The sequence below is a fragment of the Lissotriton vulgaris genome, unplaced genomic scaffold (assembly GCF_964263255.1).
Source record: "Lissotriton vulgaris unplaced genomic scaffold, aLisVul1.2 SCAFFOLD_764, whole genome shotgun sequence".
NCBI classification, from domain to species: Eukaryota; Metazoa; Chordata; class Amphibia; order Caudata; family Salamandridae; genus Lissotriton; species Lissotriton vulgaris.
The window spans coordinates 766,687-782,977 of NW_028241255.1; the positions used below are offsets into that span (position 1 = coordinate 766,687).

Sequence of the window (16,291 nt, forward strand, 5' to 3'; positions counted from 1 at the left end):
TTTGTAAGGAGGGGAACGGACTGAAATGATTTTTAGAAGTAGGGGCACGCTGTGCCCTTCCGATCCCGCCCACTTATACCACTGACCTTAGGGTAATGAATAGCAGGGAACCTGCAGCGCACCAGGAATGAGCTCCCATGACAACTGGTGATGTATTTGGTTTGTTCCACTAAGGTCCTGTTTAGGGATGTGAGGGGGGCGAAGAGATCAATGCTTTACCCGGAATACACTGGGCACAGCTGATGACCAGTTGCCTTAAAGTCTGCATGAAGATTGTGAACCAAGACCTACCTAGAGTCTGTGCTTTTGGCTCCTGGAAGTAGGGAATTTGGATTTGCCCTGCACTCCGTGCCAGAAAGGGATACCTTAAGGCCATGTTTAGGGTGCAGGAACATGGGCTGGACATGGCCGCGGTCCATGCCTAGCAAGCTCTGGGATAAAGGTGGCAGGAATATTGAAGGTATTTGAAGTAAATTATTACAAAACTATCAAAAATACACCCAAAATATTTCATAACGGAATTTGGCTTGTTTCGTAAGACTATCTATGATTATCCTCCAAGATTGATTGATCAGTTAATGTAAAAACAAAAAAAGCTTATGCTGAAGCCCTAGTTAACTGGATGAACACAGAGGAAGATAACATTCAATTGAACATTTTTTAAACCGATCACAAAGATACAGATGGTTACAAATAAAATTCAGTATTCCTTAAGGAAACCCAGATTCGCCTCATTAAGCAGAAATAAACTTTAAAGTCCTCAAGCTAAAGTCCAAAAATAATTTAGGACAGTAGAAATCATCTACTCTGAATTAGGATAGGGATGGAACTAAGCATTGGTCTCTAGAAGGCTCGGGAAAATGAAGGAATGTGTCCACATTGCAGAAACTTCTGTGTATGTTTTCTAAAAGTGAATTTGAGTTGGCATCCATGCTTAATTTGTAAAATATGAAGTCCAGGTGCACACATGTTTGTCGGAGGCCACACCCACGTTTACCAGCTCCACCCACTTACTCTATTGGCTCCACCCACATCCTCCACCCGCACTGCTGAAAACCAGAGGTAATACCCAATCTGAATTTCATCAAGGGAACCTTCCTCAACTAAGGTTTTGATCGGAGGTAGTACCCCTGCTCCGTGAACTTTGAAAAGGATAAAATCAAAAGTGCATTTAAAGCGCATATTTTTAATAAATTAGCTAAAATAACGAATGCATTGAAAGGGGACATGATTCGTGAAGTAAGGACTTAAGACAGTGATCAGGAAAGTCGACGATGACGTTATCTTCTTGCAAAGACTGACTAGTCTGTGTGAATAGGGCTAAAGGGGGATTTAGTTCGTATCTCTGTGCTTCAGTTTCCTGGTCTGCTGATACTCGAAGCACTTCCATACAGACTAACAGTATTTACAATGTCTTCTCTTGCATAATGTGAATGCAGCTCCAGCGTAAGGATTTTCAGAGCCACATCGACTATTACATGTTGCCAAACAAGCCCTAGTTACCCTGGTAACAAGGCACTATAGAACTGTTACGTTTGCTGCCAACTTGTTTGTAGCGGGGCATTAACTTAACAGCTGTAAGATAGCGCCCTTCGGATGTGCAGATTATGTTCGTGAGAGCTATATTAATTACCTCGATCCCCACTTTACTGTCCCTGGTCCAGATTAATGAAGAAAGCAGGTTGCTCTCCAGAGGAGGGAGACGCAGTGGAGATTTTCTGCCCTAGCAGCATTACCACGTGTATCTGGAAAGCTTACGTTTTTTCAAAAACTACAAGAAACCACTACAAAAGCATGGTAGAACCCAGCCCGCCTGCGGGTGGCTGACCCCAGAGAAGAGTCACTAAAACATACAGTACCCGGGATACTGGGCAAAGCAAGTACGAACTCTGCCTATGGTGGAGTGTCATCGTGGGAGGATGTGAGACATGTCTGTCACCAGACTTGCAAATATTGCAAAACCCAGTCCAGGTCCTCTTAAACGTGCATCTTATGAAAGTTTTAACTCTAGCATTAAGTTAAGAATATATAATTGCTCTATTTGTACAACATCTCTTGTGAGGGAGCACAGCAGTGACCTTCCTCACAGAGATCAGTGATGACATGAACTCTTGGTGCACACTTTCATTACTGCACTCAGCCCACATGTGATTACTTTATAGGTTAACGTTTCTGGGAGGACCAACTAACTCTCTGGCCTTTGTGTTTACTTTTACTCAAAAGGTTATGTTTACCGTTTTTTACACTATTCCTATTTTTGCTAATTCACCACAAAAATACCTCTATGCAGTACTGGAATTTTATTGTGAAGTCCAAGAGATGGAGGCAATTTCGCAGTTTTAATTGCACATTGTGTATATTTATGCATGTGTCGGTACCAAAATATTGTGCAATTGCACATTAAATGTTTTAGTTTTTTTTTCTCAATATGAAAAATAGCTTTCCTCACTACATCCCCTACCAAAATACCAAATGCTGGTTCCATTCATAAAACTAGTCATTTCCACAAGTGCAAATTAACAATTGGCCTTGGTGTGTATCCGATTGTGACTACCATCAAATCCATGGTAAAAGAGAAACACCATCCAGTATTAATCTTGCTCCTTTATTTTCAAATATTTACCTGGCCTTCAGCGCTCCTTTTTAGGTCTCGCACTGCGAACCGGATCGCGAAAGCGATCCGTCGCTGCAAGACTTATTGTGATCATTTCATCTTTCAAGGGCTCAAGGGGAACAGACAGCGGACAAGCAATGTGAACGTGCAGCTCCTTGACTGGGATTAGGTCGCGCGCGTCAACTGTGAACAGCAGTTTTACACGCGACCCTCTACAGTTTGTGCTCATGCACTTCTCGCATACACACACACAGCCACAGCTTTTCGCACAAGCACGCACACACACACACACGAGCACACACACAGAGAGACACACGAGCGCACATGCACGCAGACACACACACACACCCGCACACATACCGCCCGCCTGCCTGCCGCCACCCCCACCCGCCCAGGGGTGAGATGTCCCCCCCCCCCCCTTTCCTCACACTCACCGGAGAGGTCGGCGCGGGCCCCGCCGAGCAGCAGGAGGCAGGCGGTGAGCAGCAGCGGCGGCTCCATGGCGCTCGGTCCGTCAGTCTGTCTCACTGACTGCCGGCGCGTGCCCCCTCTCGGCCTCCTATACAGCTGCGAAAGCTCCTACGCACTGAGTGAGCGCGCGCGTGCCCGCCCGCCGCGGAAAGAGAGACCAGGGTCTAATATCAGCTGCGCCTGCGCCCGACCGAGCCCGAGGACAGCGGGCAGACCAGGGCCATGGAAGTACAAGGTACAAGTGCCGCGGGCCCGCCTGCGCTCGTTTGAATCTGTGTTTGGTTACCTTGTTTTAACAATGTAATTAGCAGATTAGTAAAGGCATTGCAAACACTTTTTTTTCTTGCCACTGCTGGATGCGGTCTCTCCTCTGTGCTACTAGTAATGCCAGATGCCGGTTCCTCCCACCCCTTTCCTTTACCTCCCACCTGTTTTTTCTTGCCATTGCTGGATGCGCTCTCTCTTTTGTGATCCTAGTAATGCCCGATGCCTGTTCCTCCCACCCGTGCCTTTACCTCCCAACTCGATGGCTGCTATTCAAGCTCTCAGTTCAATCTCCCCCTGCTACATCACCACTTCCCCCGCTGCTGCAGGCAATTCCCCTCTCACTCTCACCTTTTGCTGTAGGTAATGGACCAGGGTGCCCAGTTGAGCCCCCGTTGCTGAACAGTGAGATGAACTTCCCAGGACAAGTTCTTGAATGTGCTGCTTGCTGAAACCTCTGCAAAAAAAATGATTAAAACCAGACCCCAGAATAGGACGAATGGTCAGCAAGGGGAGCGGGAAGGTGGGCGAGTGAAGCAACAGGAAGTTGGCAATTGTGAGGGGCGGTGGGAAGCTGCACTCTAGGGAGAAGCGCAGAAATGAGAAAGCAACTTAGTGGGAGAAGCACATGAGGGCTAGTGCAACCCAGAGCGTGGCACTGAAGCAGCACCTGGGTGACAAAGCGTAACCTGGAGTATGGCAGAGTGGTAGGGAAGAGAAGTCCACGCGTGAGACAGCTGAAAAACACATGTTTTCACATGGAGTGTTTAATCTAAAAGAAATCTGTAGTTTTCGAAAAGTAAGCAGGGGAAAGTCACAGGTAAAGAATCTAATTTCCAGGGGAGGGACTATCATTGAGAAGAAAGGCAAGCCCACACTAGGCAACAAATAACGAGCATTGGCAAAACCAATAGTTCTCACTTATAGGCGAGCTATTGGCTGTGGCTATTAGGTGGGGGAGGTGATGTGAGAGCGAGTGAGGGTGGTGATTGGGAGGGGGGTGGGTGCAGTGAACGGGACAGCGGGTCGGGCGGTGCATGTAAGTTACTGCTTTGCAAAAGTACAGGCAGATCAGACAGGTGACATTAAAAAAAAACATCAATTTCTGTGATTCCTCTTCTTTGAGTATTTTGCTCAATATTCTACAGATTAACCAAAAAGGCACAATGTGCCCGGTTTGCTTTTCTGCGATTTTTGTTTTACTCAACCCTAGTGAGAAGGGATAGTCATGAGAAGAATGTGGAAGAACAAAAGGAGTAGATAGGGTGCTCTGAGTGGAGCATGGGCAGAGAGAACAAAGGGAGGCAGTGGCGGGCGAGGAGACTACATTTTATGGGGTGTGCATGTCAAGTCTGGTGAGAGATAGACAAAGTGGCAGAGGCAGCCAGGGCAAAGAAATGAATGAGGTTGCAATAGTAAGGTCAAAAGCGAAGCAGGAGGAGAGAAGACTGGCTGGGAGGTGGGGGAGAAAGACGCAAGGGAGAGGTGTGTGCATACGTGGGAACCCGAAGAAGGGAGGAAGGATACTCTTTGCCACTAGGAAATGTTGATCTCACTCCCTGTGACCCGGAAGTAACAGGGAGCAGCGCGCCAGTGACTCACAGATACGAGCTGATGGACCGGCATGTGGCTGACATATGTCCTGATCTGCCGTGCAAACTGATATATACTAAACAAATAAAGTCCTTTTTTAGGTCTTGTGTGCGAATGCAGCGCAGCTGCTTCGCTAGCAAGACTCTATAGTCGTCGCTTTCGTTAGCGAAGGGAGACAGGAGGTGGCACGCATGGACTGGAGATGTGCACTCCCGTTCGCGTGCACATCTCCTGTCCCGGAGGCTGGCAGCGCGCGCATCGCACACTTTCACTTTCCCTCCCCCCGTCGGGTTATTTGCTCAGGGCATTGCTGTGGATGGTTTGAAATGCTGTGGGAGTTTCGAAGGTGGCCCTTGTTTTTCAGCTTTCACAGTTCTTCATTCTGCTGAGTTGAACCAGATGTCTGAGATGCAGCTAATTTCATGACCTCATCTCCAGACAATACCTATTAGGAACATATATACATATATGTAAACACTCACAACGTTTTAAATTATAAATTGGCGGAGTCGGTCGCCGCAGCTGAAACGGTAGGCATTTGATGTTTAAGTTTCTGATCACCGCCCCCCCCCCCCCCCGCCCCAGTGCCCTCGCTTTTCAAATTTTGAGAAATGTGTACTTTTTTAACTGTGCAATGCGATCCCATTCTGCCAAAGGAGGAGCCCTTAGGCTTGCAAATTACTACCAGATTTCAGGGGTGGGTGGGGCGATGATTTGAAGAATGATGCTTTTCATTTGTATAGGATTCTTTGTCTGTTTTGTTTGACTTTTTTTTGCTATGTTGCTTTTGGTACACCCAACACCACACCGACAGTTTAAGCTAATGATGTGCTTTAAAACAAGAAGAATGCATTTATACATAACCTTTCTTGTACTTTTTCTTTGCTCTTTTGGCAACTGTTAATAGGCACAATTGCCACTTACCCTAAACCTTACTGTAATTTTACCTAAAACGTGTTACTGTGTCACATAAGCTCAAAGTTATGAAAATAAATAATTTTGTGTTTGAAGTTATATTTAGTTAGACCATCATTGCTTATTGATTAGAGAAGACCTGTCACTTTCTCAACTTTTAGATCGATTGCAGTGAGTGTATGGCCATTATGGTGACGTGCAGGGCTGTTGATGTAATCAGACTAACACGCTTTAGTGACACATCTCAGCAGAGGCTGCATTAGGGAAGCGGCTAGCCAATCAGAATGCCTACTTCGAGTAAAGAAAGGATACTTGTGCTGCCGGATTTCGTTTGAGAGGTGAATTTCTACTAAGTGTTTTCAAAAGACATGGATGTTTCCCCCCCCTGCACCATTTGTGTAGGTTCCTTTCTTTCATCAGCACTTCTAAACAGTGCAGAAGATGATCGAGCGAAGGAGGGTTATGGAAATGCTTGTTTTTTCTCACATCGCCTGCACTCCATTGTATGTGCCTTCGCACCCCTCCTCCCCCACTCGCACTCCGTTGTCCGTTCCTTTTCACTCCCCCTACCCGTACTCCTGTTGTCCATGCCTTCTCACCCCCTCCCCCAGGCCGCACTCCAGTTGTCCGAGACATTACTACCGTAATTTTGGTTGCAATGTGACACACATTTTGCCTGTTATTACAGACCACCGATGCAGTCATAACGCCATGCCCCTTTCTATTATAGGCAAAATTCCAGTCTCCCAAAACGGGCCGAGCCGTCACTTTCACAAGTGCACTGTGTGAAGAGGTTAGCACTCCAGTGCACTTAGCACTCTCCTGTGCACATTTTTCTTTGACTAATCAGCTGATTCCTTTTAACTTCGCCTCCTGGAATGGTACTAGAGCAGACGCCATCGAGTCGAAATGCAGAATGGTCCACTACTGCAAATTATAGTAGGAGGACACGTCACTAGCTTAAAGTGAGTAATTGCACCAATTTTTACACAAACCTCACCATATCGGAAGTGCAAACCACATAACCAGTGTAATCAAGCATTTGCAATGCCATAGTTCTCTCATTAACGCAAGTTTGAGCTAATGGCATTGTAAATGATAATGCCTTTTATTTATATTTTAAAAACCAAAACATAAATAAAAGGCAATGTCATTTACAATGCCAATAGCTCCAACTTGCGTAAATGCGAGACCTTTTGCATTGCAAATGCTTGTTATTAGGTCTCGCCTATGCAGCATGCATGCGTGGCATAGGAGAGACCTAATGCCATCGGCAGAGCTTTTCCAGCAAAGAAGTGCACGCGGTGCATTGCTTGCAATGCAGACGTGTGCACTTCTGGAGATTTCCTTGCGGGAGCGCACAGCGCCATCTGGTGGCACCATATGGTCGCACACTCCTGCAAGGACATCGCACGTGTCCCCTCTGCTGCTGGGGCGTGCTCGGGCTAGGCAACAAGTTTTTTTTTGTATTTTTTTTTTTTGCTGTCAGTTCCCCCGGGGCACAAGCAGGCATCCACTTCTGTCTTTTTGCTAAAATCAGCTGCCCTGACAGAGGTGGATGCCTGCTTGTGCCCCAGGGGAACTGCAGGACTACTCATCGGTACAGAGTCTCTTGGGTTTTAATCATTGCTTGGAGTCTAAGTTCAGAGGAGGCCTGTGATGGAAGGACTGGCGTGTTGGGCTCCTCTGCTCTTTTGAAAGCCGGCTGCCTCTCTGAAGAGACCCCCCCCTTTTGAAGGACAGCGGGCGAATGTGATGGATTTATCGTCTGAGTTGAGCAAGCATGGGCGAAATCCAGTTAGTCCCAAACTAGAAGATAAGAAGAGGGTAGGAATACCCGGGTGCTTTGCTTCAAATTTATTTTGAAGAGTGCTTCAATTATACTTGTGAAGTAATTGCAATGTGCACCACTTAAGGCCACCGCCGTCTATGCTGGATCGATAGTTCCAAATTGGCAATTTCAAATAATGGGCATTGTGCTGAAACCACGGCCTGCAGTTGTTTGTTTCATTTGTTGATTTTCTAAAGCGCACTTAGTGTCCGAATTGTCTTCGCCGGGCTGTTGGACCAACCAATGGAGAGAATGGGCTGCGCTCTGTCATTCATCTGGTTTGTTACTACCTGGCAGCTGGTTTGTTTGCAATGCACCTTTCTACATTGCCAAGTGTGTTTTCAAGGTCTCCTCTAAAATCTGCATTGCCTCATTAAGTCTGTTTGTTTTTCATTAAGTAAAGCCTTCCGCATAGGTTTTTGATGGTGCTGTAAGGAAGTACGCTGGAAAGGTCCATCCTGACACAGGACAGCACCCGAGGTCCGCTACTGTCATGGCAACAAAGAACAATCTACAGCAACACTTGCTTTAAATCTCAGAATACTTAGTTATAGAAACAATTCTTGGAAAGTTTGAAGTGGGTGGGAACTCCTGTGATTAGTCGTCAGCGGTGCCTGAATAATATAAAATTCATCTGACATTCATTAGTAATATCTTTTTGCAGGTGTACAGATAGAAATTGACATTTCCGCGGAGCTAATGATCACTATTCAAATTGTGCTGCAGTCCCCCTCAAGCAGTGAAATGAAGAAGTTTGAATTTATTGCAGCTGTTCATCTAAATAGAGTAGTCCTTGGGGGACTCTGATGTGCAATGCATGTATCAGATAGCCAGGTAAAATGTTGTCTATTACATGCATTGCACAGTTAACTGTTGTGTTGGAAGCATCATGATTTGATGAGATTGACTATTCACTTACATAGGTTGAAGGGGTGACCTTGGACATTATTGAAAAGTGGGGTTGTACCAAGCAAATTGTCTCTTTTGCTGAAGTGCTAGGTTGAAGGGGTGACCTTGGACATTATTGAAAAGTGGGGTTGTACCAAACAAATTGTCTCTTTTGCTGAAGTGCTATGGTTAAGCACTCGCCCCCTATCACTCGCCCCCTATCACTCGCAGCATCACTCGCCCCCTATCACTCGCAGCATCACTCGCCCCCTATCACTCGCAAAATAACAAAGGAATTGCCAGTACTGATAACAAAACGTGGTTAACATATATTATAACACAGCACCTGAAAATACCATTCAAGACTGGGAGCTCATTAATAGCTTTTATTATTTTGTTTACAGAAAGCAATTAGTTTCATAAAAGGGTTTATTCAAAGGGGTAAACAGCTAATACATGCTGAGGACAGAGTAGAGGTTTGGGGAATCATTCACCATATCAAACATGTCACAGGCATACTACAGTCAACCATTCAAGGGTGGAGGGGGATATAATGACTACAAAAGACTAAAACAAGTGCATAGCGTACAATATTTACAGTGGGAAGACGGGCACAAAAACACGGGAAAATGAGAGAGCCACAGTCTGCTAAGTAATTGGAAACAATATCACTAGGAAGTTGTTCAAGCAAAAAAGTACATTCCTTTATCAAATTCGAATGTTCTCAGTATTTTAGAACTCAAAGGGTAATGTACAGGGGATAGTGATAAGCAACAGAACTTTTTGATGAGCTTATCACCCTTGCAGACTACGGTGTGGCAGGGGCCTACGCGTTTCGAATCCTGCTGATCTTGAGGGATTCTCTTCAGGGCCTTTAATCGTCTCAAATTGCAGATATGCAATCGTGTGATAAGCGTCACAGCATCTTAACTGGAAGGGGTAATCTGTACCTTTTTAATCGACGAGAAGGTTGTACTTGAGTTGGAGTCAGAGCAAAGGGAAGGCAGGCGTTTATCTACTATCACTAGACCTTAGTATCGATGCAATCGGCCGTCGAAGCATAAATGAGGGCAAGAGGTCGGAATAACTGGTGGTCCAATGAGAAATTAACTTGGGCCAACAATTTGACTTGGTTTTAGAGATGATCAAAAAGACATTCGAAGTGCGTGGTCCGCAAGGCGCGACTCGCTAATTAAAAAGATTTCAAAGGGCCATCATAGCGGCGATGCTCGCTGAAGGCATGGCTGGCCAATGCGCATGTGTGAGTGTGCAGTGCCCGTTTAAACGCCGTCGGTCGAAGGTCTGGTCCAGTGAATTCATTTAATTATTTAATTATTTTTCAATATGCCTTCAGCGAGCATCGCCGCTATGATGGCCCTTTGAAATCTTTTTAATTAGCGAGTCGCGCCTTGCGGACCACGCACTTCTCGAATGTCTTTTTGATCATCTCTAAAACCAAGTCAAATTGTTGGCCCAAGTTAATTTCTCATTGGACCACCAGTTATTCCGACCTCTTGCCCTCATTTATGCTTCGGCCGATTGCATCGATACTAAGGTCTAGTGATAGTAGATAAACGCCTGCCTTCCCTTTGCTCTGACTCCAACTCAAGTACAACCTTCTCGTCGATTAAAAAGGTACAGATTACCCCTTCCAGTTAAGATGCTGTGACGCTTATCACACGATTGCATATCTGCAATTTGAGACGATTAAAGGCCCTGAAGAGAATCCCTCAAGATCAGCAGGATTCGAAACGCGTAGGCCCCTGCCACACCGTAGTCTGCAAGGGTGATAAGCTCATCAAAAAGTTCTCTGTTGCTTATCACTATCCCCTGTACATTACCCTTTGAGTTCTAAAATTCTGAGAACATTCGAATTTGATAAAGGAATGTACTTTTTTGCTTGAACAACTTCCTAGTGATATTTTTTCCAATTACTTAGACTGTGGCTCTCTCATTTTCCCGTGTTTTTGTGCCCGTCTTCCCACTGTAAATATTGTACGCTATGCACTTGTTTTAGTCTTTTGTAGTCATTATATCCCCCTCCACCCTTGAATGGTTGACTGTAGTATGCCTGTGACATGTTTGATATGGTGAATGATTCCCCAAACCTCTACTCTGTCCTCAGCATGTATTAGCTGTTTACCCCTTTGAATAAACCCTTTTATGAAACTAATTGCTTTCTGTAAACAAAATAATAAAAGCTATTAATGAGCTCCCAGTCTTGAATGGTATTTTCAGGTGCTGTTATAATATATGTTAACCACGTTTTGTTATCAGTACTGGCAATTCCTTTCTGTTATTTTGTATATCGGCTCAGCCATACTGATTAGAGCCAACCCTTAGCTGCTTTTCGGCTCCCCTATCACTCGCAGCATCACTCGATCTGTGCAACCATTCAACAACTGGTTCAAATATGTTCTCTCAATGTTTCAAGCTTTATTACAAATGTCACAAAAAGATGGTAATATTTCACTTCTGTTTTTGGATTTTCGTCACAATAAAATACACTGAATATAATCTTCACAAAAAATAAAGTACAAAACTTTAAGCTATCACCATTATAAATTACAATAACTTTTATTTAAGTATTAATTATTTTAAAAAAATTAAGCCATTGTTGTTTGTAATATCAATACATCTAAGTCACTTAAATACAAAACATGTTGCATTACAAATGCTATAGGTGTCACATTTGCAAAATATAAAAGTAATGGCATTGTAAATGACAAAGCTATTAATTTCGCTATTTTCAAAACCAACACATAAAAAATGTCATTTACAAGACTAATAGCTAAAACTTTCCTAATGCGAGAACTATTGCATTGCAAATGCTTGTTTAAAAATGTTGTAATGCAGAAGCAATATGCATGGACAGAAACAGATATATTTTTCTATGATTTCCTCATGCATGCAAAAAATATATGTTGCCATAAATGTCTCCGTTCTACAGATCACCGTTCATTCAGAAAATGCGAGGTTTCGTTTTTGCATGTTTAAATTGCAGCTTTAATGATGCTCCATGTCCTCCCTTTCACCTTTGCTGCTGGCTCTGGCAGTCACCTACCGTATGGTAATCAGAGACACGCTTTAATAAATGGATTCCAGTCTCTCCTATATTATCAACGCCCTTTTAATGTTATACTAATGTTGGACAAAATGAGCATGCACATTAAAATCCACCCCCCCCCCCCCCCCCCGAAATCTGCTAATCATAAAGTGCAGGTTCTGAAATGCGGCCGGTGAGTTATTATTTAACATTAAATGTGCTCGTGAAAATGCTGCCTGATGGGATCGGAAAGCCGACCCTGTCACCAAGCTAGCTCCAAGTAGAACCACTGACCTTTTGCAGGAATACTCACTTCTTTGTAGGGTACTGCAGTGGGTCTACATTAGCCAGTGCACAGAGGGTGCACAACTCCAGCCAATGGTGAGTGGGGTTGCGTTACGGCTGGCAGGCTGAGGTACTTCAATGTGTATGAGAGAATCTATTTGCGTACCTAAACCCCAATTTTGTGGGTTATAGACGTGGCTGAACGCTAGTCAAAAAGGTTACTTTGCTTGTAAGCTGAATTTTTTTAATTATTTTTTTTTTTTTAAGTTTTTGAAAACCTTTATTGTGCATAGTAAGCATACAAATACGGGCCTACAACCATACAGGCCGGCCTCGAATGCAGTCCGTAGCACAAAAAGTAAGAATAGACAATCTCAGCGGTCCCTAAGAAAACCCAAACAATAAGTGTCCAAGGCATGAGAAATAAACAGGACCGCTAGGCTGAGGAGAAGTAAGGTTAATTTTTAAAAGTTTTGTAGGTAAGAAGGATCAGATGCATTCAATCCACCGAGAGCAATTGGCAGGCGACGAACCTGCGAGTTAGCAACAAAACGAGGAAAAGACATGATATGCGCCGAAGAAGAATAATAATCATCAGAATAGTTGCACAATAAACAGTACATATTGGCCCTCGCCCGCCCACGGACTCAGTACACCCAAATCCACTAAAATGACAGTATCAACAGCGGATAGAATAGGTATCACTACCCCAAGGCACCTGAAAACCCAAAGGAAAAGGAAGAAAGAGGAGATGAGAAAAATAAGGCCCATAGAAACTGAAACTGAAACAAAATCCCTCCCCCCCACCCTGCACGTATGCGGAGGCTACGGCCAACCCCCCCCTAGCAACGTGCCTGTCGCCCACAAACTGAACCCGAAATTTAGAACAGAGAAGGGAAGAAAAGAAAAGCAAGAAAAAAGAGAAAAGAAACGTGTTACACATAAGACCGGAGGAGGGCCATCGGATATTTCCAAGACTACCATCACATATCACTCCGGCCGCCCGATCCCAAACCCCGCGACCAATACAATACCAATATTCACTATCCCCGGCAGTCCATCAGTGTCCCAGCAGTGCAAGCAAAAACAGTCCGAGCATATGGAGAGACAACCTCATCCCTGCCCCCTGCGATGCGAAGCAGCGACACAGTCCAGCCTCACGGTAGACATCTTGGAGGAGGCGAGCGAGCAAAGTGACCACATCCGAGCGGGGGGGTGTCCATCAAAGTCCATCCAACACACAGCCGTGTTGATAACAGTACAGGAGGATGTAGCGCCCTTTAGTGAACCTCCAGGATCGGCAGGCCAAGTCAGTAGGAACCATTCCAGGATAGATGAGCAAGTCGTGTCAATAACCCCGCGAGGAGTCGCCAAACGTGGCACCCGGGCATTGTTCCCCAGCCACATCGCATCTCCAGAGATTTCAAACCTCCTCGAAGAAGTAACAGCTGGCACTCCAGCAGCAGTAGGGTCTCGCACCCCCAGTGTGTCAGTAGCAACCGGAGAGGAGGGAAAGAGGGTAGAAGCCGGGTGTGGCATAGTGTCCTGCTCCCAGAGGCATTCAAGCATGGGTGTCGTCGATAGAATCCCATCTAGCCGATCCCCCAATTCGCGGCCAGCAATACTAAAAGCCGCTCTTAAGGTACATAGGGCTACCAAGATGTCACCAGGCAGTACAGGTTTATCAGGGAGAAAGGACACAGTATTTCCACTGGGCAAATGGTCGCAGTACTGTCCCGGGATACGGCCGCCATCCCCCTCCACAGTCAGCTGGTCCCTTCGCCGATATACACCATGGCACCGCCCAGCCGAGGGGACAGGGGAGGCAGACTCCATGGTCACTCAGTGCCGATGCAGTGTGGGCAGACGTCCGCGTTTTCAGAAGCAGCCTGGGAGCCGCCGTCACGGGAGAGAAAGGCAAGCTGCAAAAATGGCGATCGGCACTACTCACCAAGAAACAAAGTAGCAAGGAAGCCGTCCCCGGGCTAAGGATTGAGTACAATGTTGCCTCCGCAGCGGCGGCGCCCAAAGCCCGCAAAGCGATAGAGCAGGATCCAGGGGCAAGACGCGCTTGCCACGCGTAGTCGGTCGATTCCGATCTGCCAGGAATGGCGGCCGTCGTTGTGGACAGGGCCGGTCAGCGAGAGAACAAAGACCCGGCACAGCCGCGCAGCGTCAGGAGGAGGCAGAGGCGTCTCAGCACTCTCACAGCCGGGATCGAGCAGAGAAGCACATCGGCAGGTCCGGGTTCGCCTCCCGTTTCCGCTACCGCCACTCGTGTGCAGGATGAAGTACAGGATGAGGCGGAAAACGGGAGAAAGGCAAGAGGGTCGGCGGAGCCGAGAGATCAGGCGGCCATCATGGTTTCGAGCTACGCTCCTCCCCCCCGTAAGCTGAATTTTTAAATGCTAAAACATCCTTAAGCATCAGATTAGGCAAGCACTAGTTAACGAACTGGTGGTTGAGTATAATGCAAAAATACCCAAGGGCAACAACAGTACTCTCTCGCTCCAACAGATGTTTCAACAACTGCTCTTATTTTTCGGGAGTCAGGTTCAGAGCTTCATCACTGCGAACAGCTCTCCCCACGAAGTGAAGAGGAATGAATTGTAATTACACCAAACTCAAAGGGCGAGCTGTCCCCATAGACAGCCATCCATCACACCGGCGATTCCCCCAGGGACACAGGTCAAACATTGGTCACGGGCCTTACTCTGTCCCAGGTGGGACAGTGGCACCACATTACTGAAAATGCTGAAATAGCATTAGGCAGGGTCGGCTTAAGCGTTAGGAGCCTCCCACTGCGAGAGCCTTTGTTGCCCCCTTCCTGCCTTCTCGAAGGATGTCTTCACTATTTCCTTTCAGTGCTTCCCCTCATTTCTTTATAGCTACCCTCTCGCAATGAACTGTTATTATTGCGATGCCCATTCTAATGTAGGGTCACAGAGCGCTTTACATAAAACGCACATTATTCAGAGTCAATGAATCCTACAAGAGAGTAAATCCTTCTCCCTCCCTCTGTCTGCCTCCCTTTCTCTCCCCCCTCCCTCTGCCTCCTCACCCTCGCTGTGTGTGCCCAGACTGTGACAGCTTCCAGGCGCAGGCCCACACACAGCCGCACCCGAGCTCTTGAAAGATCTTTAATGGACCATTGGATTGTTAATGAGGCCTTGATCACCTCTCAGCGCCCCTGCAGCCCCACTCGGACTATGGCGGGATCGCCCGGCCCCCACAGAGCATCAGTTGCAGTGGCGCTCTGGTTGCAGACACACTTTAAAAAAAAAAATAAAACTCTGGTATATCTGCTGCAAGGTCCGTCAGGGAAGGCTTGCCGGGCCGCACTATGAGTACCCCTAGTGTAACTGATTTCTCACCACCTTAACCCTTGATTCAGTGCCCAGGATCTCAAACAGGCATCACTGTTGACCTCATATCGCATTTTATTGGTATCACAGAAGTTGCAAGCTGGCCCCTTATTATTATTTTATTTTTTTGCACCGGTTTGATAGCCTTGGCAGTGCAGGATTGTTCTGTATGTGCTCATTGTGGTTAATTCAGTATGTTAAACAATGTACTGCTAGCAAGTTTATTAGCAGTATTTTGGAATTTGTTGCATTCTCTTGACAATTCAAATGGTAATGTAATAAGTGGTCCTCAAAGATCTCTTGGTGACGTTGTGAACTGTGCAATATGAAAGTTAAGATGACATAGCTCCCAAAAGGGTGTGTGAAGGAAAAACCTAGTTTGGATCTATCCATCTTAAAAGGATTTTGGTCAGCCTAAGCTAGGACTGAGTGAAAAGGGCTGTTGGGTACCTTTTTTTAGGTCGAGCTATTATAGCTCTGAACTATTGTAGTTGAAACAACCCTCTTGAACAAGCGGATTTCTCCCAATGCATGTTGTCTACTGAAGCGCGAAGCTTCGCCAGGCGCGCGCTATGCTCATTCCCTCCCACTCGCTTGCTCCCCTGCTCCCCCGCCCTCCCACCCGACTTGAAAGGAAGCCTTGCACACCAACATGTCTCTCACACCACCAGACATCAAAGGCTGCTGCTCCCCCACCCACCCCCCACAGCAATGACCATATGCTCTTGCCTCCTGTCTCTCCCCCTCTCGCTCTCTTCTTCCTTCCTATTATTTACTCTCCCTCACACACTCGCTTATGTTTACTCTCCCTCCAAGTCTGTGGCCTCTCATTAATGCCCACTTATCTTCCCTTGGCCTGCTGCTTCTTAATAGAGTGCGCTTAATTTACCTCTGATTTTTCTCACTCGCCCTTTCTCTCTCTCCCTCTTCACAGCCCTCTCATTAATCTTCCGCTGTCTCTCAGTCTTGTTAATAAGACATGCTGCTGTTTTCTTTCTACCCTCCTTTTCTCTTCTCTC

At 46.0% G+C, this 16,291-nt stretch overlaps 1 protein-coding gene across 2 annotated transcripts in view; it reads left to right on the plus strand.

The window, feature by feature from the left end:
- LOC147672005 (nmrA-like family domain-containing protein 1) overlaps positions 1 to 16,291 on the plus strand; it is a 66,347-nt gene that overhangs the window by 9,152 nt on the left and 40,904 nt on the right. The window contains exon 1 of one of the 2 annotated variants that reach the window (XM_086948064.1): positions 2,857 to 3,320. The exons of the other annotated variant lie outside the window; for it this stretch is intronic. Coding sequence (XP_086804190.1) covers positions 3,308 to 3,320 — 13 coding nt within the window. The 5' untranslated portion in view covers positions 2,857 to 3,307. Of the gene's footprint in view, positions 1 to 2,856; positions 3,321 to 16,291 lie in introns of those variants that run through there. 2 annotated transcript variants of the gene reach the window in all.